General features: G+C 48.5%; 1 protein-coding gene across 3 annotated transcripts in view; it reads left to right on the top strand.

The window, feature by feature from the left end:
• Cabin1 (calcineurin binding protein 1) overlaps positions 1-12,060 on the top strand; it is a 116,182-nt gene that overhangs the window by 37,014 nt on the left and 67,108 nt on the right. For all 3 annotated transcript variants that reach the window (XM_029482190.2, XM_021173768.3, XM_021173767.2), the window contains exons 21-25: positions 860-1,066; positions 1,208-1,353; positions 5,125-5,386; positions 8,950-9,210; positions 10,934-11,085. In XM_029482190.2, coding sequence (XP_029338050.1) covers positions 860-1,066; positions 1,208-1,353; positions 5,125-5,386; positions 8,950-9,210; positions 10,934-11,085 — 1,028 coding nt within the window. The remainder of the gene's footprint in view (positions 1-859; positions 1,067-1,207; positions 1,354-5,124; positions 5,387-8,949; positions 9,211-10,933; positions 11,086-12,060) is intronic.

Below are 12,060 nucleotides of genomic sequence, written 5' to 3'. Positions count from 1 at the left end.
CATAATTCCATAGATACTTTTCTTTCTGATTTGTTTTTTTCCAGAGTACCATTGGGTATTTTATGTTGTGGCTAATACCATGAGTCATTCTCCAGCCTTAGATACTCTATACCCTAAAGTGTAGGCTCCTTAGGATGGTACATCCACTATTGCCTAAGGGTGTAGAGCCTTAGCTTCCCACCCCCACCATGAGAAAACACACACACACACACACACACACACACCTGACCAAATTCGCATGGTTTCACAGATTATAACCTTTAGTTTCCAACATTTGCAGTTTTAGAGACCAGCTCCAGCCAGGCGTGAGTCCTAAGAGTAATGTCTTAGGCTAGCAGTGTAGTTCAGTTTGTAGAGTTGCCCAGCAGGGATAAAGCCCTAGTTTGTCACTAGTGTTACACAGAACCAGGTACTGTGGAGCACACCCTTGAGAGGTGGAGGCAGGGTCTTTAGAACTTAGAGTGAGCTCATAGTCATCCTGGACTCCATAAGATCCAAGTGCTGAGGTGAGTGGATGGCTCAACAGTTAAGAACACTGCTGCTCTGAGTTTTGTTTCCTGCATCCATAACATTAATAATATAATTTTGTGCAGTAATATCCTCAGGGAGTTTGAGCCATTGGAAATTAATTCTAAGGTAAATTATATTATGCCAACCCAAAACCCAAAAGACTTGGGCATTTTAGACAGCTGGAATGGATGCTTACACCCTCCATTGCAGATGAAAGAAGCAGGATAGGGAAGAGGCTTTGTCTTCTCCAGCACACTGTGACCTTAGCTGATCACATTGGAGATGAACGAACGTTTCCTTATTTCTCAACCTTGCATGTACCATGAGTCTGCATCTGTCTGTTTTCAAGGTGGATCTTATATGGGAGGATGCCCTGTTTATGTTTGAGTATTTTAAGCCCAAGACCCTCCCTGAATTTGATAGCTACAAGACAAGCACTGTTTCTGCTGACTTGGCAAACCTGTTGAAGAGAATTGCTACCATCGTGCCCCGCACAGAGAAGCCAGCTCTGAGTATGGACAAAGTCTCTGCCTACATTGAGGGAACCTCAACTGAGGTGGGCCTCAGGGAAAATGGGATGGTGGGGGTGATGGGCTTCCCCACACGCACTGCTGTCTGCTCAGCACCACCTGCAGGGGTCAGAAGAGGAACTGACAGGTTGCATACTTGACTGCGTACTTGTCTTCTCTCATGCTAGGTGCCCTGCCTTCCAGAAGGAGCGGACCCCACCCCTCCCGTGCTGAATGAGCTCTACTACCTCCTGGCTGACTACCATTTCAAGAACAAGGAGCAGTCTAAAGCCATCAAGTTCTACATGCATGATATCTGCATCTGCCCTAACAGGTGGGTGGTGTGCTGAAGAGCTATGCTGCTGCAGGAGCCTTCTGACTCTAGCTAGCTCAGTCAGTTCAGTGAGCCAGGTTAAGTTTCCTTGTCTGTAGCAAGATAAGGGGAAAATGGCAAAATGGTTTAGCATTCTTTTTTTTTTTTTTTTTTTTTTTTTGGTTTTTCGAGGCAGGGTTTCTCTGTGTAGCCTTGGCTGTCCTGGAACTCACTTTGTAGACCAGGCTGGCCTCGAACTCAGAAATCCGCCTGCCTCTGCCTCCCGAGTGCTGGGATTAAAGGCGTGCGCCACCACGCCCGGCTGGTTTAGCATTCTTGAGTGAGAGAGAAGGCTTCTTTTCCGAAGTCCTCTGGGATTGTGTTGGTGTCAGTAAAGGTAGAAGATGATCTTTTGGGTTCAGATGTGCAGGACAAGGATCATATTGTTGGTTTTGTGTTGCTTCTTTTCCTGGTAGCAGGAACCATGACAACTAATGTGTGTTTTGGGTAAATACTCTTTAATAGGATTGCTTTTGGGGGTTAAGAGGGAGTACTTGGGGTGTGAGATGGCTCATCGGTTAAGAGAACCCACATGGGGCTGGTGAGATGGCTCAGTGGGTAAGAGCACTCGACTGCTCTTCCGAAGGTCCAGAGTTCAAATCCCAGCAACCACATGGTGGCTCACAACCATCCGTAACGAGATCTGGCACCCTCTTCTGGAGTGTCTGAAGACAGCTACAGTGTACTTACATATAATAAATAAATAAATCTTTAAAAAAAAAAAAAAAAAAAGAGAACCCACATGGCCACTGTAATTTACGTTGTAGGATCTAACATCTTTTTCTGGTCTCCATGAGCCCCAGACACACACATGCTGCACATACATGCATACATACTTGCGAACCACACATGTAAACTACATAGCAGAAGAGTCATACTGGAAAATCTGGAGCCTGAGGTTATTTCCCATGCTGTGATGACATCATTGGCAGTGAGGTTTGTCCTGGTGCCGTGTGGTGCTCTGTGCTTCTCTGCAGACCACTGTTGAGCCTCCTCCTAAAATGGACTGACTTTCAGATCTCAGCATTCTGAAGGGCTCAGCTATGCTCCCGAAACTCGGAATACTCGACTGAAAGGACTATCTGGAAAGTAGGCTCTGGGCGTGGTCAAAATGAGGTTACTCCTGTAGCCAGCCTATGTCTGAAGGTATAACACACACTGCAGAGAAACTCTCCAGAAGTACTTAGGGCTACCACAGTGGCTGCCCTTGAACATGGGTGAGCACAGAGCTGCCCTGCCTCAGGAAATGACAGAAATAACCTTTCTACAATTCTACCTGGGGCAAGGGAAGAAGGGGCCGGGATCTGAATAGAGATCAAGTTTGTAAGACATCACCTTGTATGAAAGGTCCTCAGAGGCCCCTTTTGTTCAGCTTGTGTTTTTGTCCTGGCAGGGAGCCATGTACTTAAAGCCCTGCTTGTCTTTGAGGTAGCTCCATCAGATGAGATGGTATAGACCAGTACTTAAACTGGCTGAGCTTGTGCAGTATGACATTGTGGATCACCTGCTACCCCATTTGAAAAGGGAGAATAACGAAACCTGCCACTGAGGCGTGGTCGGTTCCTGGTCCACAGTCAATGGAGTCAGAGTCCTAAAGGTGCAACTAGACCTCCCTTTAGTCCAGTGGCCCTCAGCCCTCCTAAGGCTGCAGGCCTTTAATACAGTTCCTCATGTTGTGGTGACTCCAGTCATAAAGTTATTTCAGTACTACTTCATAACTATAATTTTGCTACTGTTTTGTTTTTGAATTGTAATATAAATATCTAATATGGAGGATATCTGATAATGCAACCCCAAAGGGGTCATGACCCACAGGTTGAGAACAATGCTCTCACCTGTTTAGAGGATGTTAGTCTAGTAGATCCAGCCCACAGGGTGCTGGAATATCTCCTCTGAGGATGGGTCCCAGTGTAGAAAGGCTTTTGTCAGCTTGGTGCTAGGTCTCATTCCAGAGCCGCCTTTATTCTGAGCTTTACAGGCAGATACCAGTAGAGACTTGGGCTCTATCAGTTCCTTGGTACTAGCTAAAATATAAGGTTTGTTTGTTCGTTCGTTCTTTTTTTTCTTCCTTCCTTCGTCTTCCTCTTCCTCTAAGCCTTTTGATAGGGTTGACACCCATGATAGATGGTAGGGTGGACAGCAGGGTCCTCGATGCACTGTTAGAGGTCCTTTGAGGATCTTGCAGCTTTCCTTCACTTTCTTGCTTTTGGCTGAACTGCAAGTGGTACCAAATTAGATAGGTGTTTTGGGATGAAGGTGGGGCTAACACCTAGTTGGCTCAGCATTTCTGCTCTGGAAACAGCTCTGAGCCCAGTACCAGGACTAAACCTGTTCTGCATAAGTAAGAGCCGAGAATATGGACTATGGGTCCTTCTTCCTCCTGGGGTCACATTGTTACTGAGCCACAGGTTGCCCTGCAGGCCTGTACTCCTAGAATATGGGTTTTGTGCAGATGCACCTGGATTAGACACTTATATTAGGAGGGGTCACTCTCAGTAGTTTTTTCCCTGTGCGTTTTTGTTGTTATTTGTTTGTTCTTAATGTATATGGGTGCCTTTGCCTGTAAGTATATCTGTGCATCATGTGCGTGCCTGGTACATGTAGAGCCGAAAGAGAGAATCAGATCCCTGGAAATGGAATTACTGATGACTCTAGGCTGCTGTGTGGGTGCTGTGAACCAAGTCCAGGCTCTCTGAAAGAGCAGCCAGTGCTCCTCATTTGCTGAGCATCTCTCCAGCCTGCTGCTTTTTTTTTTTTTTAAGATTTATTTATGTATGTATGTATATGAGTACACGGTAGCTGTACAGATGGTTGTGAACCTTCATGTGGTTGTTGGGGATTGAATTTTTTTTTAGGTTCTCAACTCGCTCCAGTCAACCCCACTTGCGCTAGTCAGCCCTGTTCACTCAGTCCCTGCTTGTTCCAGCCCAAAGATTCATTTATTATTATACATAAATACACTGTACACCAGAAGAGGGCGTCAGATCTCATTACAGATGGTTGTGAGCCACCATGTGGTTGCTAGGAATTGAACTCGGGACCTCTGGAAGAGCAGTCAGTGCTCTTACCCACTGAGCCGTCTCGCCAGCCCTCCAGCCTGCTTCTTAGCTTTCACAGTGATGCTTTTCTGCTGTGGTTGCTGTGTATGGAGGATGTGGTTCTCATGCAGACACACAGGCACAGTCACATGTCTCCTTTCCTCAAAGTGAGGGCAGCTTCCCCTAGAACTGGTAGATACTGAAAAGAAGTCCCTGTTGTAAAGTTGGCCCTGGTAAAGAAGAATCTTCCCATTAGCCCTTCTCCCCCGTCCCCTTCTCCAGAGCAACCTGAGCTGAGCCGGGAAGAGCTCCCAGGCCCCTGAGGAAGAAAGGCTCCTCTGAGAAAGCTCTCCCATGCTTGCTGTCCTCTGCACCAGTGTGTCTTTGGTGTCTTTCCTGCTCCTCTCTTGCACGGTGTCACCCGAGCGTGTTGGAGGGTAGTAAAAGCACCTCTGGGTTTCCCTGGCTGCTTCTGCCTTTGCCATCTCCTGGGGTGATCAGAGAGTTCTGCACACCAGCGTGTGCTGGGCTGAACTGATGGTGTGTAGGAGGGGCAGCATTAGCTCTGCTTCCATAGTGTGTGGGACTGTCTGTCAGACTGTAGTACCTGCCGACTGTCTGTCAAGCTGTAGTGTCTGCCGACCATCCTTCAGGACAGCAGTGTTGGTAGCTGTTACTTCTCTCACTACCCTAGGTTTGACTCCTGGGCAGGAATGGCTCTGGCCCGGGCCAGCAGAATTCAGGACAAGCTGAACTCAAATGAGCTGAAGAGTGATGGACCCATCTGGAAACATGCCACACCTGTTCTCAACTGCTTCCGGAGGGCCCTTGAGATTGACAGCTCTAATTTGTCCTTGTGGATTGAGTATGGTACCATGTCCTATGCCTTACACTCGTTCGCATCCCGTCAGCTGAAGCAGTGGAGAACTGAGCTGCCCCCTGAGCTTGTGCAGCAGGTGAGGAGGGTGCTACAGAGGGCCTGCCATTGTCTGTCTAAATAGGCTGGCCTAGGTCCCTGCTGCTCTTTGTTCTGACACCCCAGCTCTCTGGGACATGTGAGCTGTTTCCTGCAGTAATATTGTTGTTTCTTGGTCGTTGGGCACATGGTCCATTGACAACAATTTCAGAGGTAGACTCTTATGACCTGACTGACTGGTCATCAGTTTGAACGGAGTTGAGTAGTGAAGAAGGGATGAGGCCATCTGAAGTAGGCACCTCTTCCCTGTTCCAGAGAATGACATGGGGGCCATGGTAATATGCTTGGCCTGGCATTAGGGTTTTCAGTTGCCATGAGTGGTGTTCCTCTCAGGCAGGATGCAGGTCTGACCTACAGCACTGCTCTGTAGAGCACCACTGGTTCCTTCAGATGCAAGTGACGGAATCACACCGACATGCTTGCGGATTTCTTAGCAGCAAGCAGAGGGTGCTGGAGATCAGACCTGGTGAGCACAGACTGCTGTAGAGCTACATCCCCACGCCATGCAGGCCAGCGGGGCAGTAAGAGGCTGGAGCTCAGAAAGATCTCTGAGGAAGAAGGTGTTGAAGGAGCTGACCAGTCAGGTAGACAGTACTTGGTTTCAGGTTTTGCACTGATCAACTGTGATGAAAACCCCAGGCAAGATGATGGCACTGCCAACACTGTTGAGACTGCTGGACGGCTGAAAGAGACCCTCTGCACTCGCCACTGCCCTCCTCTGAAGCGTTGTTGCCTTGATGGGGAGCTGACAGTGTGCTGCTGAGGTCCCTACTGCCCAACCCTGCAGAGTAAGACACTGGCCTGCAGAGCCTCTGAACTTGGCAGATGATACTGCAAAGGCTGAGGAAGAAAGCAGCAGTAGACTTCTCCACTAGAGGTTGCCAGTTTTATAATCTGAGCTGCATCCCTAACAGTCTACCCTGAACACAAGGCTACTGTTTGAGGACCTCAGCTCCGAGAGAGTCATGACGTGAACCCACTTAATGAGGACTGAGTTACTGTAATAAATAGTGAATAAAAGATGTCATTGGGCCTTATGAAAAAATTAATCGTGAAAATGCCTCCTGAATCTTGTGTCACTAGAATTTGACAGTTCAAGAATGTGCTCTTCTTTGGTGAGCAGAGCTGAAGTTGACTCTTGGAGAGCTCATCTTTCTGTCGGTTGTAGGATTCTATAACACACACCTTTCACCTTTGCAGCATGCAATTTAGAAAGCTACTTTTCCAAAGCTACTTGGGAGCTACCTCCCTTGCCCTGGGACTCTCTGAATCCTCTGTGCCTTTCAGGGGTGTTCTCATGGCAGGTAATGGTCAGCTGTGCTCAATGTGAGTTCTGGAGCATAAAGGCTCAGGGTTTGCACACTTGGCAGGGGCAGCATGACCCTGGGCTTCCCTGCTGTTGTGTGAGGCCTCACACCACACTGCTGCTTTCCTCGTCTGCTCAGGCACCACGCCCTTAGCTTAGTAGCTCGTCTCTGGTTTCTAGACTCACAGCAGTTTGGTCCCCATGTTTTTCTTCCTCAGTGTGCAGACTGTATGAACTCTATAGATAAGTGAGAATAGGGGCTCCATACTTGGCTGGGTCTCTTGGGTAGGTGTGGAGCTTGTTAAAAGGATGTACCAGGGACCTCCAGACAGAAGCTGTGTTTTTGCAAGCTCCTGGGTAGGTATTATGTTTTACTTTATTATTATTTTTTAATTTATTTTTTTCTTCAGTAATTTAGATGTGACATCATAGGGATAGGTTTGAGCCCAGAAGCAGAGAGTATGTGTGAGAAGTGTCCTTAGAGGTCCCAGCCCACTGCTAACAGGGCAGATATCAAGTGCTGTGCAGGGCCTTGTCCTGACAAGAACAGAGTGGAGAAGTGCCTGCATGCCTCTCATCTAAGCATCACCTCCTTTAAGAAGTTGTTATTTATCTTTCTAGACTGTACAAGGAAACAAAGCCTTTTTACACACAGGTGGTGTGTACATTTAGAAAAGTCTAGGAGGATTTGCCTGTTGGACTTTTCCTTTCATCCTGGATACCAGTGTACTAAATGCAGTGTCTGGCTTCCCTTTTCCCTCAGCCTGTGCTGTAGATCTCTACTCGGGTCACTTTCTACAGCTCAAATACAATCCTTTTAAATGTGAACTCAACTTTGTTATAGCCGACCATACAGAAACCCCTTACTGCTTCATTGGGTGGCCTTGTAACATTAGGGACACAATTATCCTCCAGGTAGACACACTGAGGTGAGGTCGTCCCTCCCCGTGAGGGAGACTTGTTCTGAGAGCCAAGAGGACCTTTTGCAGAGCTTTATTTGTCAGCTCCTGCAGGTAGGGGGCAGACTTGACATCCCCTGGCCTGGAGGAAGGGAGAGGTTTGGCCTCAGTATCTGGGGTGCATACTGCCCTGCAGGGCTGCCCTGTGTTCCCTGGGCTTCTTCCACCCCTGGGGAGGCAGATTTCTAGGATACAGTCCCCGGGTTGCTTAAGCTGTGTTTTTTTTTTTTTACCATGTCTGAGAACTAGGCTGTTGCACCTGTTTGCCATATCTGAACTGCTGTGGTCTTTAGCTTTTGCCTGCAAACTTGCCAGAGATGGTGTGGGGAAGTGGAAATATTCCTATGATGTTGGATTTAAGGCATGGAGAAAGAATTGGGGACCAGAACTTCCTAACCAAGTGACTCGGAGGGGGTGACTTGACATTGTTTCTGTGCTTCATGCTACGTATGAAAATGACCCATTCCTTCTCCCAAGCAGCACTGGGAGATGTCAGCCAGGATGCCAGCACAGGCACTCAATACACAGGAGGCTGAAAGGCCGTGAGTAAGGGGATCCATTCTGTCAGAAGGTGACAAGCCAGAATGGAGTCAAATGGCATAGCTTCTGACCACTGTCCCTCTTCCTTCTGAGTGGGATATTGTTCCTGCTGAACTTAGCAAAACTAGGGACAGTGACAGGGAGGGCCACACAGTTTCTGCTTGCAGTGCAAGCAGAAAAACTACATTTAAGCAGCTGCCTTTCCCTTAAATAGACTGGCTGTAGGGCCTCATTTTCAAGGCAGTGTGACAGAATCCCTCTGCTTGCATGTCCCACTGAGCGTGTGGGAGCAGGGTGCTCATTCCCTGCACTGGGGCTTTACGCTGTAAAGGATGCCTGGTTTTTTGAGACCAGTGAGGCATAGTTGTATCATCCTTCTTCTGTGTGGCTGAGGTGCACCAGTCCTTATCACGGCCATGCAGGTTATAGTTGGGAACCCTAGAGAGAGATCAATAGGAACTTCATAAACTCCTACTGTTAAGGTGCTACAGAAAGAAGCTAAAAGAAAGGACCTTTGAATTAATGAGAAATGACCTGATCCAAGTCCAGCCTTGCACCTGGCATGCTTTTAAGGGACTCCCAAGTTCCACACCTCATTTCTACAACTGAGAAATGGTGGCAACAGTTCTGGGGTTCAGGTGAACAAGCCAGCCAGCTTCATCCAAGAGAAGCATAGTCCCTGAGCAGGTGCAGGCTTTGTGCCTAAGGCCAGTCTGCAGACTTGTGATCTTGTTATAGATGGAGGATCGGCGAGACAGCATGCTGGAGACAGCCAGGCACTGTTTCACGTCTGCAGCCCGCTGCGAAGGCGATGGTGACGAGGAGGAGTGGCTCATTCACTACATGCTGGGCAAGGTGGCTGAGAAGCAGCAGCAACCACCAACTGTGTACCTGCTGCACTACCGGCAGGCTGGCCACTACTTACACGAGGAGGCTGCCCGGTACCCGAAGAAGATTCACTACCACAACCCGCCTGAGCTGGCCATGGAAGCCCTGGAGGTAACCCTGCAGGTCCAGGGTAGGATGTCGGGGCAGGAGGGTCCGCCCGCTCTGTCTCCTGGGGCTGGAGCTCACAGTCCCCAGTGATTCCCTTGCAACCCCACTGGTAACATGGCTGTGCTTAGCAGCTTTGCGCCTGCCCAGAAGAAAGCAGCCTGGTCTCTCTCTCCCTAAAAGTGCTTGTGGTCCTTCCAGAGAGAATGGGCATGTTGTTTTCCTTTCTCAGAGGAAACAGCCTTCCTCTGCAGCATCCTAGTTCTCACGGATGCTACAGTGCAGCATCCATAGCCACACAGCCACTCAGACCTATTGTCTGGTCTGTTGTGTTCCTGAGTGCAGATAGGTGCAGATACCTAAGGCCAAGTGAGGCCTCGGCCTGGGCCTGGGCCTACCAGCTTAGCGGGTTAGGCCAAGGCAAGAGTGGGCCTTTCTTGATAATGAATGCTGTGTTCTGTTTTGTTTTTTCCACTGCTGCTCAAAACTAGAGCAGTGCTTTGTTGTCAGGATTCACTTTTTATGGTTTCGAGAATAGGTTTGATGAAGGTGCACTGCTGTTCGCAACAGTCCTGACCAGCACCCTTAGAGGTGTGCAAATAAGGAGCCTGAGTGGAAATCAAGAGCTGCTCCACTCAGTCCAGAGTTCAAAGCTTCCCAAGACCCTGAACACGATTGCTTTATCTCCTCAGAGGCCTCAAGCACTGGCCCTCAGCCAGCCCCGTACAGCTTAAGCGCTTGGAATTTAGGCAGGATCTGTTTATTGTTATTTTTCTGCTTCTAGGGCACAGGTTTTTTGTTTCTTCCCTCTTTCACACCCCTCCAATTAAATGTATTCATTTGTTTGTTTGTTTTAAGAGAGTCATACAATTCCCAAGCATACAAGGCATGAAAGTCCCCAATGACCCTGGTCGCCCCTACGCCGTCATCTGTCCTAATGGTCCGGCTGTGTTCCTGAAGGCCTAGCTGTTCTTGCCATCACTGTGCTGGCAGGAGCACAGGCATAGGCTTTTGTAGCTCGCACTCCCCTTGGGCACGATGTAGTAGAAAGTGTGGTGAACTTTGCTGCCTGCCCCATGTTTCCCAGTTGCTCAGAGCACTTGCTTACCTGAAAAGCCTCTTCATGGGCTTGGTCTCTGGGGCTGCTTTGCCAGGGATACTGTGAGGAGGAAGTACGCACCCCTAGTCTTGTATCAGGGAGCTCTCAGGAGTGCTTCTAGGGGCTGAAGTTTAAAGATGGCGTTGTAGACTATCTACAGTTTTGACCATGGCATCCAGTTATGCTAGGGAATGACACCGGTGAGCATGTTGGTTCCCTTCCCTACTTCTAAGACCCTCCTTTTAAGACTTGCCAATCTTGTGAGCAAACAAAAAAGTACTGCATTTGGAAAGTTGAGGCAGGGGTCAGGAGGTCGAGACCATCCTCAGCTGAATAGCAAGATTGAGTCTAGTGTGGGCTACGTCTTGAGGCAGTGCTCACTGGCTGTCACTCACATTATCCCACCATCATGTGCTTGGATGAGTGGGTACATGTTTAATTAGAATGCTGACAGTATCTATCTTAACTTTCTCTGCTTAGTTGGGGTAGGGTGTTAAAAGCTAAAAAGTCAGGCAATGTGTGGTAGCTTGTCTCCCAGGGCAGCAGCCTGCCTCTAGCATGGCTGCTTCACCTGTAGGACAGGCCTTAGATTGGAGAGGCTGTTTTATTATGCCAGAGGTATTGTTGTAGGTGTACTTCCGGCTCCATGCGTCCATCCTGAAGCTCCTGGGCAAACCTGACTCTGGGGTTGGTGCAGAGGTCCTGGTCAGCTTTATGAAGGAGGCAGCAGAAGGACCTTTTGCCAGGGGCGAGGAGAAGAATACGCCCAAAGCTTCAGAAAAGTGAGTAGCTGCTTACAGGGGCCCTGGGTGGCTCATTTTGCTGTTGGGTAGTGTTGGGAGGAGGGCTACTGGATAAACTGGAACTCAGAGTCTCTGTGGAGCTGAGCTACTTCTGTTCAATGTGTGGGAGGGTGTCTGTTGTTACCCTCAACTCTGTGGCATTGGCTGGTGCTGCCCTCCCTTCAGGAGGGAGTCCTGGGGAGAAGCCAGCCTCTCCCTCCTGCTCTAGTAGAACAGAGCCTTGTCCTGTGCAGAACATACTAGAAGATTAGGTTATCCTATTTCTTCTTCCCAAGACTCCAGCTGAGTGACCAATGAGGCTCTTCCTTCAGTGCCCGGGAGAGCAGTTCTCTGTCCTCAGGGAGTAGGACTGTGGCACCATCTCCTCAGTTGCTTGGGGTCTAATTACTTGTCCTCTAACATAAGTTGTCTTTGTGTCCCAGACACATTTTTCTTTGTTGTTTCTACCCTGATGCTGGATTCAGCGTCTCCCGTCTCTGAGGCCTCACTTGGCTGAGGATTGTGCAGATCCCAGCAGAGTAAGCTGCTCCCAGGCCCTGTCCCTGAGAACTGTCCATGGCTGTAGCTAGTCATGTAACCTGTGCCTCCAGTGAGCAGTGCTGGACTCTGCACAAGCAGTGTTGTCTGCTGTGGGGGAGATGAGCACCTGGGTCGTAGGTGACTTAGGTTGGTACAGTGTGCTTGGCAAGTAGACATAGGTGTTCTCTAGTCCAAGAGGTTTCCGGGGTACAGAGAAGTTTTTACTGATCACCATTCTGCCCTGAAAAATGTGACTTATATAAATAGTATGTGAATACATTGTAATTAAGGAAATCAGACATACATACTTAGACTTAAATTGTAACAGATCTCTTGACACCAGAATTGGCCTTTATTCAGTTTAATTTCTTTTCTTGTGGATTTGTATGTACTTGTTTGCACCTGTGCAGTTGCAGCTTTATTTTGCTTTTGTAG

The sequence above is a fragment of the Mus caroli genome, unplaced genomic scaffold (genome assembly GCF_978045245.1).
Source record: "Mus caroli unplaced genomic scaffold, Mus_caroli_1 scaffold_9, whole genome shotgun sequence".
Taxonomy (NCBI): domain Eukaryota; kingdom Metazoa; phylum Chordata; class Mammalia; order Rodentia; family Muridae; genus Mus; species Mus caroli.
Note: the sequence above shows the minus strand (reverse complement) of the source record. Positions and strands in the feature narration are given on the sequence as shown.